Consider the following 25,607-nt stretch of genomic DNA (forward strand, 5'->3'; position numbering starts at 1 on the left):
GTCAGAATCTGTCTGTTTAACTGATGGCTGAGAAAAAGAGAATATATTATTACCGTACCTTCTGCTACTTTCAATTTAAGCAAAGAAATCTCAAAGTTGCACAACATTAGAAATTCAATACATACAACATTACCTGATATAGTGTTGAGAAACATGAGGTACTCAAAGTTGGAGATTTCTCTCCTCTGCCAGCGCTGGGTCATGTTGGAGGATTTGAAAAGCTGACGAGGAGTGGCCAGGGAGATCCGTCTGGAAAAAGCATTTAAACAATAACTCAATATCCACAGGATTACTGCTAGCTATGGATATTTTATAACTTGATTTTATTAAAAAATTTGAACTTAAAATAAAAAACAACAACAACAGAAAACCTGTATATGGAACTGAATTCAAAGGATTGGCTGCAAACCGTGACATTATGACATTAAAAGCCAGTCTCAGGTCTTAACACTACTACTCAGTTTTAGAATTAACATACTGAGATGAAGGATGCATAACAAAATGGTATTCATAGCTGTATATCTTTTATTCTAGCACATTAAGTGAATGCCAGTTGGTAATTAAAAAACCCTAAATCACACAATTATTCAAGCTGAACTACAATGCAGGATTGCCTTTCTTGACATGCACAAAATATCCTACAAGTTGCCAGTTTTGCGGCAGCAAATAAAAAGGCCTATTAGCACCATTGGAGTCTAAAGGGAATCTTTTTTCCTGTGGTCATTGGCCTGGCTGCAATCCTCTTGTATAGAGTCTTCTGTCAGAGAATTAGGTCAGCTCAGTCAGGGTCAGTGCACATCCACTTCAATGACTGGAGCAATGGGACTTCAAATGACTCTACTGCAGGCCAGTACTGCACAGACTCTTCACCACACAGCACAGATGAGGTAACAAGGCCATAAAATAATTCTAAACATTTAACAGCATTTTGATTGCTTTATTTCAACTTACCTGGCTTGTGGAAGTCCATAGCTGGTACCCACACCCACCCGAGGGAGACTGTAAACGACTTTCTTTACAGTGGCCTGGTCAGGAAAGTTGAACATGACCGATGCTGCAAAGAGTAAAAGATAACACTTATTATATTAAAAAAAATGGGAAATAAGCACTTCAATTTTAAATTCTCTAAATTGTTACTGCATTTACTTCTGTTGGCCATAAAGACCTCCAGCGCTGTGTTCTGCAGGAGATATCGTCTAGTGAAGACTGCGCGAATTTCACTGAACATCCACTTCCCATGCAAGCCCTCAGTGTATGGTAAGACCTACAAGGTGAACAAGAGAAGAGAAAAAATGTCCTGTGGTTATTGTAGCTGTATAAAACAAAATATAATGTCAGATGAAGAGTGAAATAGACTACTGATGTCTTTATTTAGCAATTTAGCAACCAAAGGATCGGAATGCAGTACGTTGCAGATATGATGAAAGGTGTCAAAGCTGTGAGGAGACTGTAACAGAGCACTGACAGGAAAACAAACCTGAGTAAAACATTACTGTACACACTGTTTTGTTTTGGGGGGTATTTTTAGTGGAAACCTGTTTTCATGGGCACCACAAATACAATTATTGAGACAGGAAACCTTTGCCTGCTACTTGCAAACTAATCCCTCTACCCATTAGGCTGCTAAGAAGAATGCTTAACTAGGCTTGCAGGCAGGTATAACAGGGTCAAAGCACCCTGATGTAATTGGGACTTGGAGCTTCACCAAACCAAGGCAAAGGAGAAGCCTCAATATCATACCAGTATCAGTTCTTTCATTCCTTTTTTCAACTTGTAGCTAAGAATTAGTGAGACTGTATCACACATTACATGGCACAATTGGTACAAAACATGCAGCTGTGTACAGACTGTTGAATGTTTCGCAGTTTTTTGAGTTAGTTTAAAAGAGTCATTGGTGGAAAGGCAAGCGGTCAAAGAAATAGCCCCCTGGGTCAGTGGGATATACATAATCAATAAAAATCATCATGGCAGGAAAAAGAGAGAGAGAGCAGACAAAGAATCATTAGTGTATGCAGCACCACCGGGGGCTGCAGGTCCACACACAGAAAGACAAGACAGTTGTTCTGACAGGTGAGAATGGTCCCCTCACACACCTTTCTCCCTCCTTCCATCTCACTTCCCCCTGACTGAACAATTTTGTCTAACAATATGAGCCAGGGAGCAACCTCATCAACTCCCCAGGTTATAATCACACATAGGTTCAGTTCAGAGAGTGCGTGTGTGGGAGAGAATAAAGATTTAACAGGGCAGTAAGGGGGTGAGGCCCTACAGTGTATATGTGTGTGTGTGTCTGTGCGTGTGTGCGGACACGTGTGTGTGGTCACGGTGGTGGGGGTAGAGATGGAGAGAATCAGAGTGAGCTGGGTTAGGTCTGATGCTAATGCTCATTTAAAATAGTGACAGGCTGGAAGAGTGCAGCACAAGCCGAGCTCCCTTAATTTCTCCCTGGAATAGCTCATGCCCGACCTCCGTGCCACATCCAAAATCTCTTGAGCTCAATTAAAATTGGATTAGGTGGAGATGCTGGATGTGCAGCCCAGCATCTCTGGTGTTCTCCTACCAGTAATGCCCCTGCTTGACACCTCTGCAACCCCCAACTCAAACAGTTGTCATAGAGACAGCACGGCCCTGAGGAGGCAGCGTGCTGACTGGAGGGGGATAGAAAAGAAGGGAGGTGCGATGGAAGGACTACTAGGAGCTGGAGGCCAGCAGCAGTTCACTGGGAAGCAGGTTATCTTTTATGCCCCCTCCCACTCTGTAGCCAGATGTTGTGGAAGCAGTCTTCTGAGTGCAATGCTGAAAGGCAAGTGATACAGATAAGCATCATGGGGAGACTACAACAGCTTACTCCATCAAAAGACTAGTGAGGTGTTATGTGAATACAAATTAAGTTATTCATATGTCTAGAGCCTCTGAATGGTTTGTCAGTTTTAGTACAGTCTTTATTCATTAAACTAATTTCTTGTTTTAATTTACCAGTAGCTTGTGAATTCTCCACCTTTATATCATGCATTATAAAATAATACTGTAACTATAACAGCCATTGAAGCAATAAAACATAATGCAGGTTCGTAAGTATTGAAACATAAACAGCTGTAATATTCGGTCTCAAAATTGGTTTTCAATGAAATATTTTAGCGCGGGCTGTTTTTGGTTAACCAGCTAACGCAAACATTTTGCTGCCATGACAAAATACAGGGCAAAGGGCCAGCTGTCAACAAAAGAGAGGCTAAAGAGGAGAAAAAAAAGAGCCGATTTCAAACGGCCCAGATCAAAAAATTTGTCATAACAACAAAGCTTTGGTCTAAACCAACACGCAGGGGCCCCTGTAGACTTGGGGATTTGACAAAGCCCAGCCCTCATTTTTGGAGGCCCAGCTGTAAAAAATGCCATTTAATGAACCTGTCTGCTGAAGCTGTCCCCTGCCTGTCAGAGGTGTCAGCCAGTGACAAGCGCTGGGGACGGCCGCCTCCAGTCACAGACAGGCCTGCCAGCTGGAGACTTCGGCCCCAATCTAATCACGCCACCAGGAAGGGACCGGCGCTCTGCTCTTGGTCTGTCACGCTCAGGGCTGGGGGAGCGGTGAGAGGGTGGGTGAAGGGGTCTGGTGTGGCCGACAAGCACAGCCTTTTGTTTCCACACAGGTCCCTCCATGCAGGCTCATTAGGAGGCACAGGCGCATGCGCTACTTTACCAGCTGCAGCATATATCCCTATCCTGTATAATAGCCATAATGCAATTTAACAACTCTCTGCTTGTTTTACGTTATTCCTTCTCTCTGGTTTCCCTGATGTGACAGAGGGCAGGCCGCGTTCTGCACGCAGAACATCATAGGAGGAAAAAAAGAAAATATTTTGACAGATGAGATGAGGAGAGGCACAGGTGACACCAGTGTTTAGGCTGAAACTCATATATAATAATGTGCAGATGCTCACACGGAGCACATCATGTTTATAAGCGACAAGAAGCCACTCCATGCATGGAAATAGATTCTAATCATATTTGACTTCCGAATAGCTTTACCCCCACATTGACTGAGACACAATGACAGATGTTATTAATAAATCTAACGAAGCATTTTCTTTAAAACCTGATGCAATTTTCTCCCATACGGAACAATCTACACCCCCCTCCACTCCATTTACACCAAAATAGGAAAATATTATAATTCAGTGAGACCTCCAAGCCAGCATGACTGATATATTTATATGAGACTGTGGAGCATACTGACAACCTGGTATCACAGCACCTCTGCTGCATTCTTCTCAGATTTGTCTAATAGGCTTCCACTATAAAGCCTCACAACTGCATGGTCCCAGGCGGCCATAGAGAACAGTGAAGTGGAAGAATAAGGGGAGGATACGAGAGGCAGTTTCATTTTGAGTGATATGACTACTCCCCGAGGAGCAAGTGGGATGGATTTCACACATGGCAATTTGGAGGATCAGCACACACTGCATATACTGTATTCAATGGCTGACCCCAGGCAATATGGGCCAAATCTGTGAAGAGGTTGAGGAGCCAGAGAAAGCACAGAGAAAGCATGAAGCCTAGTAACAGGGAGAGCAGAGAACAACTCTGAGTTAAGTGGGAGATCATTGCCAGCCTAAGACAACATGGAAGACTGGGCAAAAAAAGAAATAAATCAATAAAAATGAAATAATGTTTATAAAAAATTACCCAACTCGTCCACTAATCTATATCTAAATTAAAAAGGAAAAAGAAAAGTGAAAAAGAAAAGCAAGCCTTGCATAGACTGTGCTATAGCTAGCATGTACATATGTTTCCCATACTTGCTTAGATGGCAAAATATCACCCCCTGAGATTTCCCTCCAACCCAAAACAACAAAAATGACTCGAAAAATGCAAAAGCCACAAAACACATTATCACAGACAGTTGCTTTGTGATCAGCAGAAAGTAGTTCCTATGAATACACAAAATAGTTTGAAATGTAAAATATTTCCTGAATAAAACCATATGCACAAAAAATAGCCCCAACTTTGACAGTTTTTTTCTTCCTACACACTAAGCAGTGCATACACTGCGAAATGAAACTAACGCTGGCATATTTAAGTTTGCAAAGCCAAAGCCAAACTCCACGTTTTTATTTTAACTTTAATCCCTTTTACATCCTGCAAAGATTCATAATGTATGCCTAAGCATCAAAGCATGTTTTTATCTGATCTGTCCTTAATGTGACAACTGTTATGAAGTGTAGAAAAACAAAAAATGTAAAAGATTCCCCCAGATTATTAAAAAAAAAAAAAAGAGAGAGAGAAAGAGAGAAAAAAATCCACGTAGTTCCTCTCCGAGAGACCCGTATCTCAACTTCAATAAAGTAGCAGGCTTCTAATGCAGGTATTGGGAGAAAACAAGATACAGATTTGCATAATCAGTGTCACTATACATTTGGGTGGTAGCTGGAGTGTGGCAAGATGACACAGCTCTGGTGCTCTGGCAAGACCAGTGGGATAAAGGAGATGAATATGCATTAAATATGCTGGCAGTTCACTGCCCAAAATGTCCAGCCAAGTTTGTCAATAACATTCATGTCAGAGATAGTATTTCACGCAGATTAGCAGACCCTGCAGTGCTGTCTTCAACGCTGCCATGGTAGGACAGGTGGGAGGAGCCCCTGGTGCAATATGCAATCGTGTCTTAAAGAGTAAAAGCTCAGCCTATGTGGAAACATAAAGCCCCAAGAAATCCAATGGGTAAAGAAAAAAAAAAAGAGTAACTTAGGCTTGTGGTTCTCTGCAGCAGTGATAGAAAGTCTGGCATCAAGCCACCAGAAGGTTTGGCGGTTATAAGAAACAAATCATTCTAAAGTGTGGTATGAGCCCTCTTTAAATTACATATACGTTTAAATATAGTGTTGTTTCTTTTTAGATTTTAGATCTAGTTGGATGCCTTGTGATTGAAGCCTGATGGTGACGCCATGTTTACACTTTTGCTACTTTTATCCAAGACTACAAAGTGGGAATACAATATTTTAAAAAAATATATAAAATGAATGCAATTCCTGATAAAAATCACAGTTTTATGTGGATCATATTCTTATTGTCTAATTTCATTTTATATCAGGATTCAGTTTGTTAGGAGACTATCAAAAGTTTGGAACATGTGTAGGAGGGAGCAAGTTTGAGAACAAAATGCTTGCACTCTTTGGAAATCAAAGGACAGACCTCCCATTTCTTTCAAAAAGCAGATCAGGCTGCAATTTAGCATTCAAGCTAACATGAGTTATCTTTGTACAAGTGTTACTATAATGAAAAAAATGTGCTTAAGAATTTTCTATGAAATATGTTTACTGCCTACATGATTGTAATTTATGAGCAAAACATTTAATTTCCTGGGTTTGTTTGTGAGCAAGCAAACGATAGAATGCAACATTTAAAGCTTCGTATGGAAAATGAACACGGTCAAATGGTGAGCCACCCATAGCCACATCCACAAACATACTTAGTCAGCACATCATCCAGATAAAAAGCTTTGGGGATGCTTTCACTAAGGAGCTTGAGAGAAGGGATGCAGTCATTTGGTGTTGGGTCTTTTCAGCAAGCTTTTCCTAATGGGACGTTTTCAGGGACTTGTCAGCCTTAAGATGACTGAAATCTTCCTGGCCTGGGTACCAGCTTCATCTGGCTGCCACTGAGACTGCCAAGCTGATCGCTTTAAATTCTACTTTTCTTTTCCTCTTCTTTTCCTTTCTTTCTTTCTTTCTTTCTTTCTTTCTTTTTTTTTGGTTATGTGTGGGAGGAATAGGGGCTCAGAGCAAGACAGAGAAAAAGAAAAGAATAAGATGAGGATGGAGAGGCAGAGACAGAGGAGAAGAGGGACAGAAAGAGCAAGTGGTTAGACGAGAGGGCCTGATGAGCAATGAGCGCCTCACTCGTCCTCAATTAATCTTGTCTTTCTACCTTTGCTTTGGCGCTTCCCTTGGCACCAAGGTAATAATGACACCCTCATCCATTATCCTTTTATCCCCCTTATTCACAGGGAATTGCTTAATAATATGTTACAGATTCGTCCTCCTTCATATAATTCTTTCTGTCATTCGCAGTATATCATCTGGAAAACACACAGCCCCCTTTCTGCTGGACGCTGTTTGAGGATTATCGCGGGTGACACCTTCGGGATGCAGCCAGAATCTGGAGCATCATTTTTTCAGCCATAAAGTGGAATTACCCTGACTTATCTGTCATTGCCAAAAGCACAACAAGCCATTCAGGGCCAAAGCAAAGGTGGAACAGGTTCTTATCGGCGTCTCTGAACGAGAGGGCTTGTAAATTTATGCTAATGAGGGCCTTTGTCATCCAGGCTCACCCCTTGGGGCTGAACGGGACTTGCAAGGGATGATAATCTGGCTGTTGAGTGCACTAGATAATTTGTACTTTATCCTCATGTAATTATATAGTTTAAATCTTTTTACCAATGCTAATCCTTCAACACGAGGAAGTGTCTTAACCGTGTCCATGGTTCTTAGCAGCACTAGTTAGCGTGCATCTGACTCCCTCATAAAATCACGTAGGAGGAGTGCAGCGCTGATATAATTACTCTGACTTTCTGTAGCCTGTGCTGTGAATCCTCCTATCATTTTGATCCACCTTAGCAGCCAGGCAGTAAGCCAAGCTAGCAGCCTGGGGGTGTGGGAGACAACACAGGGAAAGGTGAAAACATTGTAGCCTGACTGAAGAGCTCTTTCCATTTTTTTGTCAAGAGTAGAAAAAAATGACAGGGTGAAGAGGAAAATGAGGTAAAATTAGTAAAAGTAAGTGCAGTAGGGCAGCTTCGCAGAGCTTTTGAGGTCCCTCTGCTGTCCAGTGGGACTCCACGCCATCTCTCGTGCCTGCCAAAGCCGACAGCCCCTGACAAGCTGCTTGGCGTGCTGTAATTTGACTAATTACACTGGATTAGACCATATTAATGCAAGCTGTTTTCTCCAGGGTCATTGACCCACCCAGTGTGTCCCTTGCTGGCTTTCCTCAATTCTGCGTAAACAAAAGAATCTCAAGAAAATAAAGCAGATTTTTTTAAATAAGCTTTGAACATGTATCAATTTAACTGATGTTATTTTTATAATGGGAGAGACTGCTACAAAGCATCCACAGCATAGAAACTGTGAGATGCAGACTGCACTTTCCTGGGGCACATCATCACAAGGTTCTTTGATAACAAACCAAATCTTTCTCCTCCTGCTTTGACTCTTTGCATGGAAAAAAAGAATCTCAGAGAGGTACCATAGTTCATGAGATTGTTTTTTACAGAAACAGAAGGAGTTGGAGTTACTAAGAATGGCATCAAAAAGCAGACGACAACAGGGAAAATGTAACTTTGAATTTTGTGATTTTGACTTTTAATTTCCGAAAAATATCAGGACGAAATGTGAGTAATGAGGCACTGTGAGGTTTAGCTATGTGTTCAAATGTCTTCCTAGGAAAATTGCGTTTTGAAATCTAAAAGGAAATAAAAGACACATTATTTCATCTGGAAATAATACTCAGAGAACCAAAAAGCATACTTAATTGTACAAAGACTGATGGGGAACCAACTCATTTGCATTTGTAAAAATCCACAAAGAAAGAGGGGAAATGAGCCATACGATATGTGTGTTTTAATACAAATGCTCTCTCAATTGTACCAAATCAATTTGAATTCCACACAATAGAGAGGCAGCTTCAGTGTTTGTATGTGTTCCTCTGCCTTGAACACGGTGTAATAATAGTCTTAAACCATGTGTTATAAAGACAGAATACCAAAGAGGCTTACAGCCTTAGTTTCATGAAACATTTAGGTAAAAGTTCCAAAGGCTGAGGATGATGAAAGAAGGTAAGCTTGAAAATGGGCTTCTGGGATCCACAGCCCTTATTGTACAGAAGTCACATCAAATTAATGCTGAGGGCCATTTGCAGCCTTTCTTCTGCTGAGCTTTTCAGAACGGATTAAGCTATGAAAACTCAGAAATTACTAAAGCACCTATTAGGCATTAAGCTTACCCTTTCTTCTCTTTCCCTTTGAAAGTCATTGAATGTGCTTCACTTCACTTGTAACACAATTCACAAGTTGTTTGCATACTTGAAAGAATGGCAATTTGATGAAATTTGTCCTCTGAAATGTATATTTTAGACTTGCTTCTTACTATTTCTTAGCAGGAGAAAATCTTTACTTCTATACACATTTTACACCATTTACCCTTGTTTTACCCAGTTATTTGTTACTTTACAAAACTGCATATTATACAAATTCATCCTGTAGTTTCACATAGCGGTGTAAGCATTTTGCTGATAGTTTCAGTGTTTTCGCACTGGAGAAGAGCTGCTACTGCTGGGTTTCTCTCAGGCTTTCTGCACCCTGCTTTGCTCTCTGAATGCTTCTTCAAAGAAGCGCGGGGAGTGCATGAATTGTAATTATGGCTCCTAAAAGGATTCAAGAGCAACCGAACGATGGCACTTGAGAAACAGGTCGTGTGGAGTTAAACGGCTGTCAGACACTCAAAGCACAGCAGCATGTGAACAAACCCACAAAGGCTGGACAAGTCCACTTTTAGGGCCCTCCTGCCCATTTTTTCTCTTAGGAGGGGGGGGGGGGGGGGGGGGGGGGGGGATTAAAGATCAACTAAGTCCCAACTAAAGACCCATATAGCTTTTCCTCATCTTCACTCAAATTCAAGTTTTCAAGAAGGTTCCCGTTTTCCAAGTATGAACCTCAACCTGAAAACAGTAACAACTAGTTCAAGAGCTGTTTAGATTTGACTCAAAGATTTTTAATCAGGGAAAATATTAACTTATAAACAGGCTGTTATACAGAAAAAATAAATCTTCTTACATTTCAAGGTAAATGAAACAGCAGGAGTGCAGCATGTGAGAAGGAGAAGCAGACGTGTGAGAGATCAGGTAATTGGTACCACCTGAGAAACCACTGTAACCACAGTGTCAGATTATCCGACAATCTAGGCTTCACAATTATGGAAAGTATCATCTGCGCTCCCCAAACAGCTTCAATGACTCACCAGGGCACAGGACCCCTCGCTTCATACTAAAGAGACCAGCCTTCAGTCAGGACCTTCAGGAACTTCAGCCCCAGCCTACTCCCTGAAAGCACCCTTAAAGAAACCAACCTGCAGCGTGAAGTCCCTATGCATGACCCTTATTAAACTCCTAATTGGATTGAGAGCCACTAAGAAAAAAAAAATTCAACATTGTTCATTCAGCTGAGATTTTCTTTAACATTCCTTCCAGTAGTTTGCTCCTTCAACAATAACATTCAAACTCGTGTCACTGAAAACCCTTTTTTTTCCTTTTCAAAACACAAGCAGATTTTTTTTAAAATAGGAGTATGGGCAAAACCTTATTCACCTTTTTTTTCACGATGTTCAGAGCACTATTTGATTTTCACAGGGTGCAAGTGACAGGCTGAAACAAAGCTCAGGGATGCCCATTGTAAAGCTTTTCATTGTTGTAATGGTTTTAAAATGGCTACAAGCAGGGCCCTATTCACTAGTGACCAGGCTACTTCACTCTCATGTTTATATCCAGGACAAACTGTGGACTAAGTGGGAACTCTGGAGTCAGCTGACAAGTTTACTCATACCTGGAGCGCCGGACTATCAGTGCCTACAGAGGTTCCCTCCACATTTACACTAATTATAGAGAATAAATAGTTCCATAACAACAACATCAATCAAGTTCATTATGAAAAACAGCATAATGACAATAATTACAATAATATCTCATTAAGAAAAAGCATAAGAGACAGGGGAGAATTAATAGCAGACAGGTGTACAACACACTGCAATTATGGAACCTGAAATTAGTTCATTGCCTCGAGGCAAACACAAGAGAAAGGGAAGGTTGTGTGCGCGTGTGTGTTGGTTGGTGGGGGGCTGGTTTTAGGGCTGGGAGTAGGACTGATAGAGGGAGGCTCACTGACAAAAAAAGGAATTGCAAATAAGCAAACAAAAATGTCTTAAATGTGTAAATTAGAGAGAAAAATAAGAGGGAAAAGCAGCTTTTCCCTGCAGACTGGTTCCTTAGATGAGAAAGGAGCAGCGAAACGTGATCAAGGGGAGCCGTGGAGCGGTGCGGCAGGCGTCAAGATGAGCACTCAGCCAGCGAGTGGCAGCTTCTCCTTTTCCAGTCAATCATTCATTACAGAGCCAAGTGCTGTGGAGGAGTGCCTCCTCTTTTTGACCTATCATATTACTGCCTCTGTAAACTCCTAATCCCCCCCTTCGTTAGATGGTGTCAACAGCCGACATGCTCACTCCCTGCCGCTGCACTCCCTGCTCAGACACCTCCCAAGCCCTGCCAAGACCACAGAATTGACACTCTAATAAAATCGTTTGAAATTTAACGAGGTAGAACAGCATAACTTTATCCGTCTTTCTGGTACTCTTACCCACCTTTTCGACTTGTTTTTTTTTTTTTTGTAAATCGTTTGAAAGACGCACAGAAAAATCATTGACTAATTAGTTAACTTTGACATTTTGTTTCACTATAAATTTTAGATACATTTAACTGTAAGCAACCTTAAAAAAAGTCCTGACTTTAGGTCTTCAATCTTTTATTGGCTGGACTGAGAGGCCAGTCATTTTTTTTTTCTTTTTTGCCTTGAGGCTGTTTCTAAGCAGGTGAAAGCCTGAAGGCAGGAACCTGCACATCAGCACTTCTTCGTCCATCATGACTCTTTCATGGCGACCCCATCTCCCGAGCTTCTCTAATAGAGCCCAGTGAGATGACTACAATAATGAGTCCAACAGATAAAAGCCCAGCAGGACAAAGCAACATTCAGATACATCTTCACATACACACTGGCACAAATCTGAGAGTCTCTCTGCAAATTTTGTTATAAAAGTAAACAAAAGAATCAGGCACATGGTGCAAAGCGGGAAACCAGATGAAATATCGGTGTTTTGGCTGAACTCCAAAACTAATTTTTCTAGCAATTAATAAAGCCATGCAGATCACAAACAACAGAAAACAATCAAGTTCATTACAGGAGCGTCCAAACATATCACAGCTGTCCTTCACACACTGACCCTTTTAAAGAAAAATATTAAAAACATACACACAGACCAACAGATCCAAGTGCGTATGGGTTTAGGTAGGGTCCCAATTTAAGCTGACAGATACCAGATAGCAGATACTCAAGGAAATGACAGCACAGATTTAGGATGGTTCTGAGTTTAGCTGAATGTGACAGTGCCGCAACAAAACTATTAAACATGAGTGAAGGCGAGTAATGCTAATATTCTTTATTTCTTAATAACATGTAGCACATAAGCCTTTGTAGTCAGTCAGGATCTTAAAATATCGCACCTTATTGGGGGTATATATGTAAATTGGTGAGATAAACTTTGTCACACCTACCACGTAACATGGTTTAAGGGATGTTAATTACCGTATAAAATAAGCAATTGGCATCCGGCCCCATATGTCCCACTTTTTGGGTGAGGAAGATGGAAATGAGGTGGGGTAGATTCGATTGTGACATACTCGCCGTCTGTGCTCCACAATGTGTGCCTTTGCCAGTAACAGGCTAATATTCAGCAGAGCTCACCACCACCAGAACTAATGAAAGTAGACAAAATGTCTCTGCTGCCATCTTTGTCTAGCATCCGCTCAGGGTGAGCCTCCCTCTTTCCCTCCTCTCCTTTTCACCTCCCCTCTTTCCCCTTGCTCTTGAAGGGAGGGTGACAGCAGCATAAAATGGTGGCGAGCAAATGTGCCTTCCATGTGGCAGCAGCGGTGGGGGTGACAGGCCAGGCTGAGGCCAGTGCTATCAGCAGTGCATGGCTGTTGCTTTGAACAAGCTGGATGGTCGCCATGGAGGATCAGGGTAGAGCTCATGAAACGCCAGCAGTTGCAAACAAAAGCATCTCAATATCAAATCAAGAAAAAGACCAGCCACCCTTGAGAGAAAACTGCTAGGTCTTTGATGAATGGAAACTTTGCTGTTTACTGACACTTGTTAATAAGTGACCGCACATCAAACCATTATTCTGGTTTGTTTTACGGCCTTCACACAAAACTGATTCAAAAAACCGCATTTGCTGACATTATATTTATTATTCAGATTTTTTCACTGTGTTGTAATTTTAATTTAATATATAAAATATTTATATATGACTTACAGAACATCTAGGCATACTTAAAACTACTGAACAAAGCAAACTCACTTCATCCAGCAATTAGTGCTTGAGTCTTTCAGGGGGTTGTTATTTAACCCAGAGCTCTGAGGATGATGAAGCAAGGGCATAAATCACAGAGTGAAACAAGGCAGACTCCTCGATTCATTAATGGAAATGATCTGTCAATATGCTGGAGTCAATTCACACGTGTCAGCTGGGCTCAGCACACAATGGCCCAGCCAACTTATGAACTCCCTGCACCACTCCAACGAGTCCATAAAACAACTGGCAACGCCGCTGGGGAGCACCCCGAGACACCACCCTCTTGCACAGACCACCAGATGACACAGATGGGGCGAAACCAAACAAAGACGAGAGTCCCTTTGTACAAAGACGGACCCCTTTCAAAAGCCATTCATGCAACAAATTGGGGAAATCTGGCCATGCAGCACTTTGGGCTTGCTCTTTTATTAGCATGAGCCTTACGTCACAGTAAGTGAAATCAGATTTATGGCTCTCTGCTACAAAAAGTGGTTAAAATTAAGCGCAATTTTAAGAAAAAAAAAGAAAGAAATAAAGCTAGGTTAACAACAGTTTGACTGTGTTATCCAGGAACAGCTTGTTCTGCTCTAACTGAACCACGGTGTAACGAGCCGAGTCACTTTTTAAAAAATTACATTTTGCTGCATTGCACAACAACAACCAAAGCATCAGTTAAAGAAACGCTAATGAGGAAAGCTACACAAAGACAATGCTGAGCCTTGCTTTCATGTCTTCTCCTCTGGCTCTGATGGATTATTTGGCTAAATATAGAGCTAAAACATGACATAATTTTTATTGTCAAATCATCTTGACAAGCTTGTAAGCAAATGTAACTTCAGACTTCGCATTCACTGCATCAGATAGAGGTGCAGATATCACTGATTCTTCGCACTCACGGGGAATAATACCTATTAATAACAGCCATGCACAAGGTACTGTAGGGGTAACTTTAAACAGCTTCAAGCTTTAGCACTTTCAAAGAAGGCCCATCAGTTATGGAGGTTTATTTCCATGTAGGTCATTAAGTATGAGCACACAAGCTTTCTCTTGTTAGTCCCTCTGCATTTTTCTTTTCTTGTTCTTTCTCAGCTGCACACTGGTGCTTCTGCAGCAATCTGCATAGAAAGACATTTGTCATCATTAGCCCTGCTCTGACAGTTGGCACCCGGTACCTCAGATCTCTAAGACTGGCAATTATGAACCCTTCATCCCTTATTTAGGCAACATCACCTAATTTCATCACAGGCCTCACCAACAGCATTTGATTACCAACACCCCCAAACCGGCAATATGCCCTCGATTCTTGCATTTCCTTTGTTTTGTGCTTTGGTGTACTCCTACTCCCAGATCACATGACACGTGGGAGAGAGTTGAGTTCATTCAATCTGAGATTTGAAATTACTTATCATACACAAGGGCCGTAGAGAGGCCCGCATATGAGCATCATGGGGTCAGTGGGCAGATGATTACAGCACCCACTTTTAGACGGTAGACATCTTGCAGACATTAAGATTAATCACAGCGTTGTTGCTGAATGGCTGCCTTTAAGCACAAACAAGGTGGAAATCAACAATAAAGCAAAAACAAAGCAGCTAAACAGAAATGAAAATAAGTGCATGCTAACATATAAACTGTTCAAGTCTTTATGACCTAAACAAATCCAGTTTCTAGAAATCAACAATAGGAACTCATGTAGAATAAAGTAATAAAAACCAGGTGCCCTAGTTTCCAACACACGAAATGTTTAACAACAAAATACCAACTGCAAACTGCATGCTGATAAAGCGCAGCAGCACTGTCACTGCATCTGGCCAAATGCATAAAATGTGTATGAAAAGGTGTGCCGAGCATTACGTAAGATTGTATGTTCGTTTTAGTAACACAAACCAGGCATTTCTCTGGATTGTTACTTTGGCAAACAAACTTGAATTGTGTGTATATATATATATATATATATATATATATATATATGCAAAATTCATGCAAATACATGCATGTAATTTATCAGCGAGTCTGACAAGCGTACCATATTGCAGAGGGGAGGGGTGAAGGGCCAACTGAAGCTGAGACAATCAATTAAGTTTTATAATTTACACTTTTCTTCGTCTCTCTTTTCTCAGAATGCTCCATCAAACCAATACATTTGGTTATTTCTGTGTGCTGAAGCTTACTGCGAACAATGCCTGTTGAGGTTACCGCTAGAGGGTCTCCGGGTGCCCTCTGGCCATGTGCTCCAGCTTCCTGACTTATCCAAATGAGGCTGCTAATACACAGCGGAGAATAAAACAAATGAATGGACACAATCCAAAGGGGGTCCACAGTGAGGCTCCAGGCCCCAAAATTAACTGGCCTCCTACAGAGACACCATATTGCGTGGAATAATAATGCTCCATTATTAAAAATCCCAATGACAATTTCATTTTGTGACAAACAAAATTACAGAAAAATGTGTCAAAGTGAGTGACCATCCCATGAGTATATTATTTCTCACAGTTTGAGATCCAGCTATGTCACATAGCCGAAGTGTCACTGCTTTTAATCTGATCTGTACAAACAGATGCCATCCTCTTAAGTCCACTTTGGCTAATCCGTACATTAAATCGGGAGCTAGCTGGTTGAATTCCCTTTGTGTGGGAATACTGCTTGAGAGAGAGTCTTTTTTTCAGACTAAAAAAACCCCATAAACCTAATGAAATTACATGTGTCAGACTTTAGTTGTGTAACTAGATTTTTAATAAAACATCATTCACAATTACAACGTCAGTAAGAGGATTGCTCACCACAGAAATCTTGATCCAGTTTGTGGATCGTATTATTAGGTGATGCAAAAAATTGAGCTGAAACACGCACGTGTGATTCTTTAAAACTCTGAACAGAGCATTGATTGCTATTTTCCCAATTTAAACTAATTTTCAAAACATAATTTTTAATGCATGATGCTGCATAGTGTTTTATGCATGTGTGGTAAATAATACATATCTATACAGCAGCGTAAAGCACGCAAATGACTCTGGCGTCACTTGGTACAACATGACTTCCAGTCACTCAAAGCGGCACTCATCTGATCAAAGGCCAATTATGCCATCAGACGAGTACCACTGAACTTATGCCCATCTATGTTAATATGATGATCGGTCTTTCTAGAAGAAAGGAGAAAGAAAAAAGGAGAAAAAATGCATGAGTGTAGAGGCATGCTCTTTGAAAACAAAGAGGCCTTCAAAACAGGGTCACATGCTTGTGCAAAATTAGGGGAAGGAGAAGTCATTGTATTGATTTACACAATCATGCATGTATTTTGCTCGGTCAGAAATAGGCCTGTGCTGGAATCACAGCCCCATATATCACATTGGAGGGCCTTCAATAGCTTAGTGGCATGGTGAATGAAGCAACAAAGATTGCAATGTAGTAATGGTAAAGATATGGGTAAGGAGACTGAATTGTCTTAGGCTAGACCTGACAACTGCTGGGACTGTCATGGGACTGCAGAGCAGGTTGAGTTACTGTGAGATCTGTGCAACCACATGCTTTAGATTAAGAGGTGATAATCTCAATGAAAATCCTTGCTTCTATCACGCATAGGGACGAAAACTGGAGTACAAACTCAAGAGGTGCAACTGGATTCTGAGGTATCTCACTTGGAGAAAGATAGCCTGGAAAGTGAGCCTAGTCTGGTTTCAATAAAGAACAAGTACCTGCTGAGCTGCAGACAGTGGGAGAGAGTGAGAGAAAAGACTATCAAAGCCCGAGAGGGGAAGACTTTTAGCTACCTCTCACCACATGAAAACGTTCAATAACGTCCTCTACAGTCACCAGAAATATGTCAATAAGAATAAAACATTTAAGTTGTAAAATGTAGTTAAAGTTACCACAGTTAAATGTGGTGAAAACTAGAATAAAATAATATTGTTATTATTTAGTGTTAGCTAGTCTCAAACGACTGTATTTAAAGAAAGTAAAAAATAAAAAGAAATCTACCCAAAACTGTAATTTCTGCCTAGTAACAGTGTGAAATTATCACAGAGGTTTACCAAGCAGCTACTGGCAGTGTGTTCATGACAGGCTGTGCTGATAATGGGAGTCACCTATCTATCAAGGTCCTTCGTGCACACACGCCACCTCCCGCTCAGCCGCATCCATGTAGTTAGAGCTGGAACTGACGAGCAGCGGTTTGCCCTCATAATGTCTGGTTGTGTGCAGTTCAGGCTAGAGCAGAGATGAGTGTAAATGACTTTTTGTTGCTTATCTGATCCACGCAGCATCATCCTTTTGAAGTCGTCTTCAAAGCGTGCACTGTATTGTGAGATGGAGTGCCAGTGCAATGATGAGAGCCAGAAGAGGGTTTAGTAAGCTCACTTTATTGAGGGTCATGGCACTGTGTATAAAATGCACATACACATGATAATTATTTTGTTTATATTTACTTTTTATTTTTCATTTTCAAAATATTGCAACTGTTTATTTTTTTCCTGGATTTTTTTTTTTTTTTTTGGGGGGGGGGGGGGGGGGGGGTGGTATTACTATCTTGTTGAAAAAAGTACCTCTATTTAAGAATGCAGTATTCAATGTAAAATATTTTATTTATTTAAATAATTATTGACATTACATACAACACACAATAATAACTCTGACAATCTTTAATATTAAAATTACTTTCAGAGAAAATTAATAACCCAAAGACCAAAATAAATATTTAATTATTCACTGACTGAAATTCATTTTTTGGTTAAAATGACAAAACTGTTTTTTTAATGTAGAAAACTGTAAGAACCATATAGTTGTTAAGATTACAGCTGTTTTGGTTTTCTTACAAAATACATTAATTTAAATGCTAAAATAAAATTACACTGTTGCTGACCCCCACCCCCCCACCCCAAAAAATACAAATACATACATAATGTATATAAAAAATACTTACAAAAAAAATTCTCATTATCATACAAGCTGAATTTTTAAAGCTGACATAAGTTACTCAAACTCATAACTACTAAATTAAATAAGTCAAAAATGATAAATAGCTTCAAAATATTTTATTCTTACAAAGGCGGTAGTTCAACGCTGTTTATTCACCTAACGTAACATTTAAAGATCCAATTAAAAAAAGCAAAGCTTGATTGTTTTCATTAATGTCTTAAAATGTACAAAAGTATTTTAATCCATACATATTAATATATTGCTGTGTGCATTTCTCCGTTCAAATTGTGATTTATCTGCTTTAACCTACATGAAAAAAATCGATCTCGTGCGATGCAGAAAGAGGACAATTTAAATAAAACTGAAAACTGAGCCGTTTATTAGACGAATACATGAATACCAAACAATTCTAAACCCACCTACTGTTTCAAATATGATTCAACAAAGTGCACTAAAAAAATAGAAGATAGCGTCCAACGGAAAATAAGACACGTTGAGCTGTGGAAATTCTGCTTTCTTCTTCTCTCCAAATGCGTAGGTGTACTTCCGCTCCTCGATATACTACTAGTACCTGTACTTTTTACTTGTATATAACACCCGGGGATGAATTTGTTTTCGATAAACTGCGGTGACGCATCGGACAGCGATTGGACATCTTGGTTTCAACTCCTCCCTTATAATAAAGTGTGTGTGTGTGTGTGTGTGTGTTCCCGTTGTAAAACACAGCAATACCGGGCGTCTGCGTCAAGAGGACACACTCCACTCTGCGCAATTACGCGGACTCTTAACTGGCACAGTGATCAGACAAAAACGAAAAAGGCATTTCTACTGAACAAGACTGAAATGGACTTTTAATCACAACACCCTTCTAATTTCGAGGACTTGCTTTGAACACTTCAATGCAGTTTACGGCACACCAGCTGTGAATGTTGTGATATGATTTTTACGCGTGTGCTCTGAGCACAGCTTATTTGTTTTATAAATATACTTTTTTCTTTTTAGATAGCTTTCTTTCTTCTCTAAAATTGGCTCCCGTACAAACAGCCGCGTTGGATCCCTCGGCTTACTGCGAGACTCCGGTGTATAACCCGGATCTCTGCCCTAATATGATAGCCGCCCAGGCAAAGTTGGTGTATCACCTCAACAAATACTACAACGAGAAATGTCAGTCTCGGAAAGCAGCCATCGCCAAAACCATCCGAGAGGTGTGCAAGGTGGTTTCGGATGTCCTGAAGGAGGTGGAGGTGCAGGAGCCCCGCTTCATCAGCTCTCTCAGCGAGATGGATAATCGTTTCGAGGGACTGGAGGTCATTTCGCCCACTGAATTCGAGGTTGTGCTCTATCTGAATCAGATGGGAGTATTCAACTTTGTGGACGATGGGTCCATTCCCGGCTGCGCCGTCCTCAAACTCAGCGATGGCCGCAAGAGAAGCATGTCTCTGTGGGTCGAATTCATCACAGCCTCCGGTTACCTCTCTGCGCGCAAGATCCGGTCGAGATTTCAGACACTGGTGGCGCAGGCAGTAGACAAATGCAGCTACAGAGATGTTGTCAAAATGGTCGCTGACACAAGTGAAGTGAAGCTGCGCATTAGAGACAGATATGTGGTACAAATCACGCCAGCTTTCAAGTGCACTGGCATCTGGCCACGGAGCGCTGCGCACTGGCCCCTGCCTCACATTCCCTGGCCGGGACCTAACAGGGTGGCAGAAGTCAAAGCGGAAGGTTTCAATCTTTTATCCAAAGAGTGCTACTCCCTGAACGGCAAGCAGAGCTCAGCAGAGAGCGACGCCTGGGTCCTGCAGTTCGCCGAGGCCGAGAACCGACTCCTTCTGGGTGGATGCAGGAAGAAGTGCTTGTCTGTCCTCAAAGCGTTGCGAGACCGTCACCTCGAACTGCCCGGGCAACCTCTGAACAACTACCACATGAAAACCTTGGTTTCCTACGAGTGTGAGAAGCATCCCAGGGAGTCGGACTGGGATGAGAACTGCCTCGGCGATCGCCTGAACGGGATACTATTGCAACTTATTTCGTGTTTGCAGTGCAGAAGGTGCCCTCATTATTTCCTGCCCAATTTAGACCTGTTTCAAGGAAAACCTCACTCTGCTCTAGAGAATGCAGCCAAACAGACTTGGCGACTGGCGAGAGAAATACTGACCAACCCCAAAAGCTTGGAGAAACTCTGAGGTAAAAATAAAATATATTAGTTCACCTCGTCTTAAAAATGTTTTGAAGAGGCCTAATGAGCTCCTAAACGGACACAAAATATTGCCAACCGATTTGCAAGTCTTGTGAAATGTGACTGTCCTCTGTTGTTATGTTTTGGCCTAGCCTGTTTCAAGATGATTTTCCTTTTTAAATAACAGCTTAGCTTGTCACTCTCCCCGTGCACCTTTTGGAGGTGTCAATACTTAAATTTAAATTATTGGCTAATCCAGGAGGCCACCTCAGAAGTGGTTCCTTCCCTCTCCGTGTCACACGGCTGCCTAAATCCTGCATTTCCTTAAACGCTTTAGAATAAAGCCCGAGACAACCTTTGGAAAAACAAAAAAACACATCTGTACATTTTATACTGTAAATACATTCATAGATTGTGATTCGAGTGGTCTGAAATTGTGAATGTTGTTCTGTGACACGTAAATAGGATCCACCTGTTTAAATCTACTTCTGAACTTTTTTTTTTCTTTATCTGGTAGAAACGTTTTTAATTTATACTTGCATCAGTGGTAGTCTGATTCACCTGTTTCAATGAACTTTTTCTAATTTTTAAAAGTTTACATTTTGATGGTAGGCGTACGGCATTTTGTTACATTGAAAACATTCCATCGATTTACTTGAATTATTATTTAAAGTACAAACATTTGAATTGTTTTTCTCTACCGTGCTTAGGCCTACATGATTTAAAAAAAAAGAAAGAAAAGAAAATGATAACATATATATAGTATAAATATATATTACAGTTTAATTGGAAAAAAATGCACTTGAAATACACTGGATTATAACATCTGTGATCTGTTTTTTTTATTTCTGTCTTTGATCTAATTTAAAGAGCTAATAAAACGAGCTGTTTTATATTTGTGTCCCATTATGGTTTTATTAAATGTGTATTTGAAATAGTGAAGTAGGCCTAATGCGAAGAAATAATTATTTATTGGAACTTTTCATGTTCGGGGTCTCATGCTCTCGTTAGTATTCTACATTTCAAACTTTCCAAAAGAAAAGAAGGGAGGAAGAAATAAATTTTTTTTCTTATTTAACGTTTTCTTATTCAATATTTTAAAGCAATCCAGCAGATTGGGGGGAAAAAAGATAAGAAAGAAAAAATGTATTAAGTACACAGCACTGGGATCCAAAATATGACCTAATAACAAAAATCTGAGCAATAAACTTATTCAAAGAAAAAAAAATACAGAGCATATGCGGAAGAGCGGAGGACTTTATTTTTCAAGAAAACGTGAAATCTCGCGTTTTGATTTTATAAATAAATAAAACGTAAATGCTTAACACCTGTAAGACGATTGCAACGGAAGGGCAAAAAACACCGAGAAGCACGTCTGAAACCAACTGGCCGCTTTAAACTTGAGCTGTACACTTGCTTGCAGGTTACTTACCTTTGAGTCGACCCTTTTGAAGGCAGGGTCATCCTCGTCCACCTCAAAGTAGATTTCAGTGGTGGTGATGGACAGAGTCCCCCGAGCCACCAGGACAGGGGCAACAAGCTGGGCCGGGCTGCTCAGGACCACTGGGCCTGTAGAGTGCAGAGGGGATGGCCACATGCTCAATAAGTAACGCGCAAAAAACAAAAAAAAGATTATTACTCTTTTTTTTAAAAAACAATTATTATATTAAATAAAGCGAGATATGTGTAATTCCGCTAAACTTCCCAATGCGATTACAGGGGGTGCCATCATCTCGCGGCCGATTATCCACAAATCCCAGATGTACTACCACAATCTGTAGTTATAATTATGAATGTATTTGAATCTTTTTTCAAGTATTGCATTTTTTTTATTGAAAAGTTTAATTCATCAATATAACGTATACATTACGGCAATTGTAGGGTTTTTAAAGGCCTGTTTCTGATACTGTGCATCCGTACATGCGAAAATACAGCGTATTCAGAGGAGTTATAGGGATGTAATTAAAAATTATTACAATAAATTTCAATATTTATATACACTATTAAGGAGAACAAAAAATGCTTTTGCAGTCTGAATGGTTTCCATAAAGGCAATCCAAAAAAGAAAAGAAAAACGCTCTTATTATACATGAGATTAAAATGTGATTTTACACTATTGTTATTCAAGACTGTTTTGACAGGGACAAGCCAAGCGACGAATTCGGAAAATTAAATATAAAAATGACAATAAAAAACAGAAATAAATGAAAATAATAATAAAAAAAATACTCTAGTAAACCTCGTTTTCAATTCCAAAAAGTCGTCGAGAGTGTTAAGGTGGGCTTGTGGCCCTGGTCAGCTGATAGTGATCACATCTTTATTTCAGTCTCCTCCCTCCTTCTCCTCCATGTTCTCAGATCAGTGTCGCTGTGGAGTACCGTTACAGTGATTTGTCTGCTCTCAAACGAAACCTCTCGAAATCAGGATATTTATCGATTCCTTAAACTCCAAAGAGCCACTTTAATGTCTCATCAATCTTAATCTGCGCTCCTCGGCCAATTATGGCCGCTAGTGTTACAGGAATACAAGTGGATTTCGGTCTCAACTCCCAGAGCGCCCCTTCATCGCTCTTGCAGGCTGCACAGTTAAACCGCCCTCCCTGATTTTTTTTTTTCTTTCCTCAGCGTTGCTCGGATCCATTAACGGTGATCCTATCTGCTGATGCTATCAGCGCAGAGGCTACACGTTGCTTACAAGCTTCATATAAGTAACCAGTAACCTCAAGCCTGTTTTTCTGCATGTCTGATAAGGTCTGGCGTATTTGTTTAAAAAGAGAGCGAGAGAGAGAGAGAGAGAGAGAGAGAGAGAGAGACAGCGAGAGAGATTAAAAAGGGAGGGGGAGTACCAATAAGAGTGAAAGTATGTGAATTTGTTTTTACATTAAAATAATATTTGAAATACAATCGATTCTTTTTGTCATAAAAGCGTTGAGCGACAATAAAAGTTGACTGCCCTTTTGTTCACACCAGCCCTTAAATTATAAAGCGTTCCACCTCTTACTAAAAGTAACACCTCTAGGACTAAAGCATTGTAGATTTGCCCTGAAGGACTAGGCACAGAGAAATGCTCACAGCATCCATTGCTCATAGGCAGGAAGAGGATTAGGCAGTAATCCCCTCAGGGATCCTTCCATAATTAGGCTATATGGCATTAAAATGTTTACATGAGAATAATGAAATTAGGGGCAAGTTACACAGGACGAGTTGCACAGCATGAGTGGTCTATATAGAGTAAAGCTTAAATTACCAGGCTGATGGGCCTTTGTCTTAAATAAAATGCAAATATTTCTTAAATGACAGGCCAATTTAATGAAGTGATGAAAAGTCTCATTTCATTGTGGTGGGAGTTTGGGGGAACTGCTGAGAAGATGGGTATATTATTACCCACAATCCATCTAGTGGACTGCAGTGTTTGATTAGTGCGTTTAGATTTTATATTATGACAGAAAGAGAAAGGGGCATGGGTTACAAGCATACCAGAGGAGTATCATTTACTTACACGTCCACTTATAGCAGATACATATATATTTACATACAAAGACGTGAATTTTTTAAACTACGAAAGTACTTACAGATGTTTGAAATGACAAAACAAATTTGGGAACAAAAATAAACTTTTTCTCTTCCTCTCCCATCCTTTGAGATTTACGTTCATAAACATTGTTGCTTTTTTCTTTATGAAGATGTTACATCTCAAGGGATCAACGCTATGAATGGAGACCTAAAATGGATTCAGAAAGCCTAAATTAGGGAGAACAAAATGGTTGCGGTGCCTAAACCACACTTTGGGGTATATTAACATGGTTCCGAGATGCCAGCTGAGCAGTCATATTTACAGTCTCCTCTTTGATACGAGAGACAGTCTGCGAGGAGGCTCTGACTTCTCCGTTCTTTGTTCTCACACACACACACTTCTATTTTCACCGATTTTGGTAACAATATGTGCATACAAAAAGGTTCATTTAATGCCAGCCCAGGCATAGACAGCATTTCCACCGTTTGTGGGGGGAGCAAAACTAATCATAGGTTCAGTAACCACAACTGCCGGAGCCCATGAGTGCAGGCGCCGCCCCTTTGGCAGCAGTTGCAGGCACTGACCCAGTGGCTGGCAGGAGGAGCGCTGTTGTTGACAAGGATCTAGTCTCAGATCTGTCTTTAAGGCTGTTCATGCCTGAGATTAGATACAGGACAAACACAGACAGAGCATCCTGGTAAAAACATTACCCAAATGTTACAGTGCAGGGGAGCTGCCCTACTGGTAAAAAAAAGAAAAAAAAAAAAGGAAAAGAAATTCATTCAACTTCCATTTATCACAAATAGTTATATACATAGTTAAGCCAGAATTTACTTATCAAAATCATTGTCAACCTTCACATTTTGGTTCCTAATTTCAGCTCACACTTCATAAATGTATCTCAAATATTCAACCTCAGGATTTCTGTTTTGTACAGTATCATTATTAATTCTCTGAGGATAAAACACTTGGTTTGTATCCTAGCACTCGCGTTGCAGTTTAAGCAGACCAGTGCAGGGTTCATCTGACAGACATGAGTGTTTGACTGCCTGCTGGCCCTGGGACAAAAAGGAGGAGTTAGTGTCCTCCTCTGAGATTCATCTGTGGGATCTTAGAGGGGATTTCACTGCTCAGCAGTGCCCTGGTTCAGACTGAGATCCATATGCTAAGCCACAATAACTCTGTAATGCACCACTGTGAAAGAGAGATGTTTATTTAAGTGTCTGGCAATAGTTTTTAGACTATTCCCTTTCACTACATTTTTTTTTAAAATGACAGTTTGTTCCTGGAATGAATAGATTCGATTCATGCATTTATATCTGTTACTGTCATGCAAGTTTGTTGCAGCTCTGGTTTTACAGGATTTGGAAATAACAGTTTGGCAACCTAACAGCTGCTCAAGTACTAAGATTGTGCAATCATACCACTGAAACTGCAGTTAAACCAACAGAACCTGGTAACATCTTCTAATTATCCTGTTCAGTTTTGTTAGTTTTGAAGACAAGCCAACCTCCATGAATGCTCTATCAGGGAAAAACAAATGACAGCACATAACATTTAAACAAAATTTACATCATGACTGAAAAGGCATGTCGGCCAAGAGCTAAGAATGTTATGTATATACAGCATTGATGCAGTGTGCGTTTATTTATATATTCTGAAATTAAAACAGCATCCCATGACAACAGCAACTGCTAACAAAGAGTGATGGGCTTTCACCACTTGTAGAAAAACTGCATCTACTTTTTTTTTTTTTTGCTGCTTTTTGTTCTTGTTCACCAGACAATAGAAACATTTTTTGTTTTTGTTTTTTCTGAATGTAGAATGACTGC

At 40.4% G+C, this 25,607-nt stretch overlaps 2 protein-coding genes across 9 annotated transcripts in view; one reads left to right on the top strand and one right to left on the bottom strand.

Annotated features, from left to right (window-relative positions):
* The window catches only part of nbeab (neurobeachin b), a 200,273-nt gene that overhangs the window by 40,269 nt on the left and 134,397 nt on the right, over positions 1–25,607 (bottom strand). For all 8 annotated transcript variants that reach the window (XM_040037702.1, XM_040037703.1, XM_040037696.1 and 5 more), the window contains 4 exons: positions 21,695–21,831; positions 1,147–1,264; positions 952–1,054; positions 134–249 (listed from right to left, as the gene is read on the bottom strand). In XM_040037702.1, the coding sequence (XP_039893636.1) occupies positions 134–249; positions 952–1,054; positions 1,147–1,264; positions 21,695–21,831 (474 nt within the window). The remainder of the gene's footprint in view (positions 1–133; positions 250–951; positions 1,055–1,146; positions 1,265–21,694; positions 21,832–25,607) is intronic.
* mab21l1 (mab-21-like 1) lies at positions 18,790–21,490 on the top strand. Its single transcript, XM_040037710.1, has one exon. The coding sequence runs from the start codon at positions 19,190–19,192 to the stop codon at positions 20,267–20,269; it is 1,080 nt and encodes a 359-aa protein (XP_039893644.1). The 5' UTR covers positions 18,790–19,189; the 3' UTR covers positions 20,270–21,490.

The sequence above is a fragment of the Simochromis diagramma genome, unplaced genomic scaffold, assembly GCF_900408965.1.
Source record: "Simochromis diagramma unplaced genomic scaffold, fSimDia1.1 OVJJ01000463.1, whole genome shotgun sequence".
Taxonomy (NCBI): Eukaryota; Metazoa; Chordata; class Actinopteri; order Cichliformes; family Cichlidae; genus Simochromis; species Simochromis diagramma.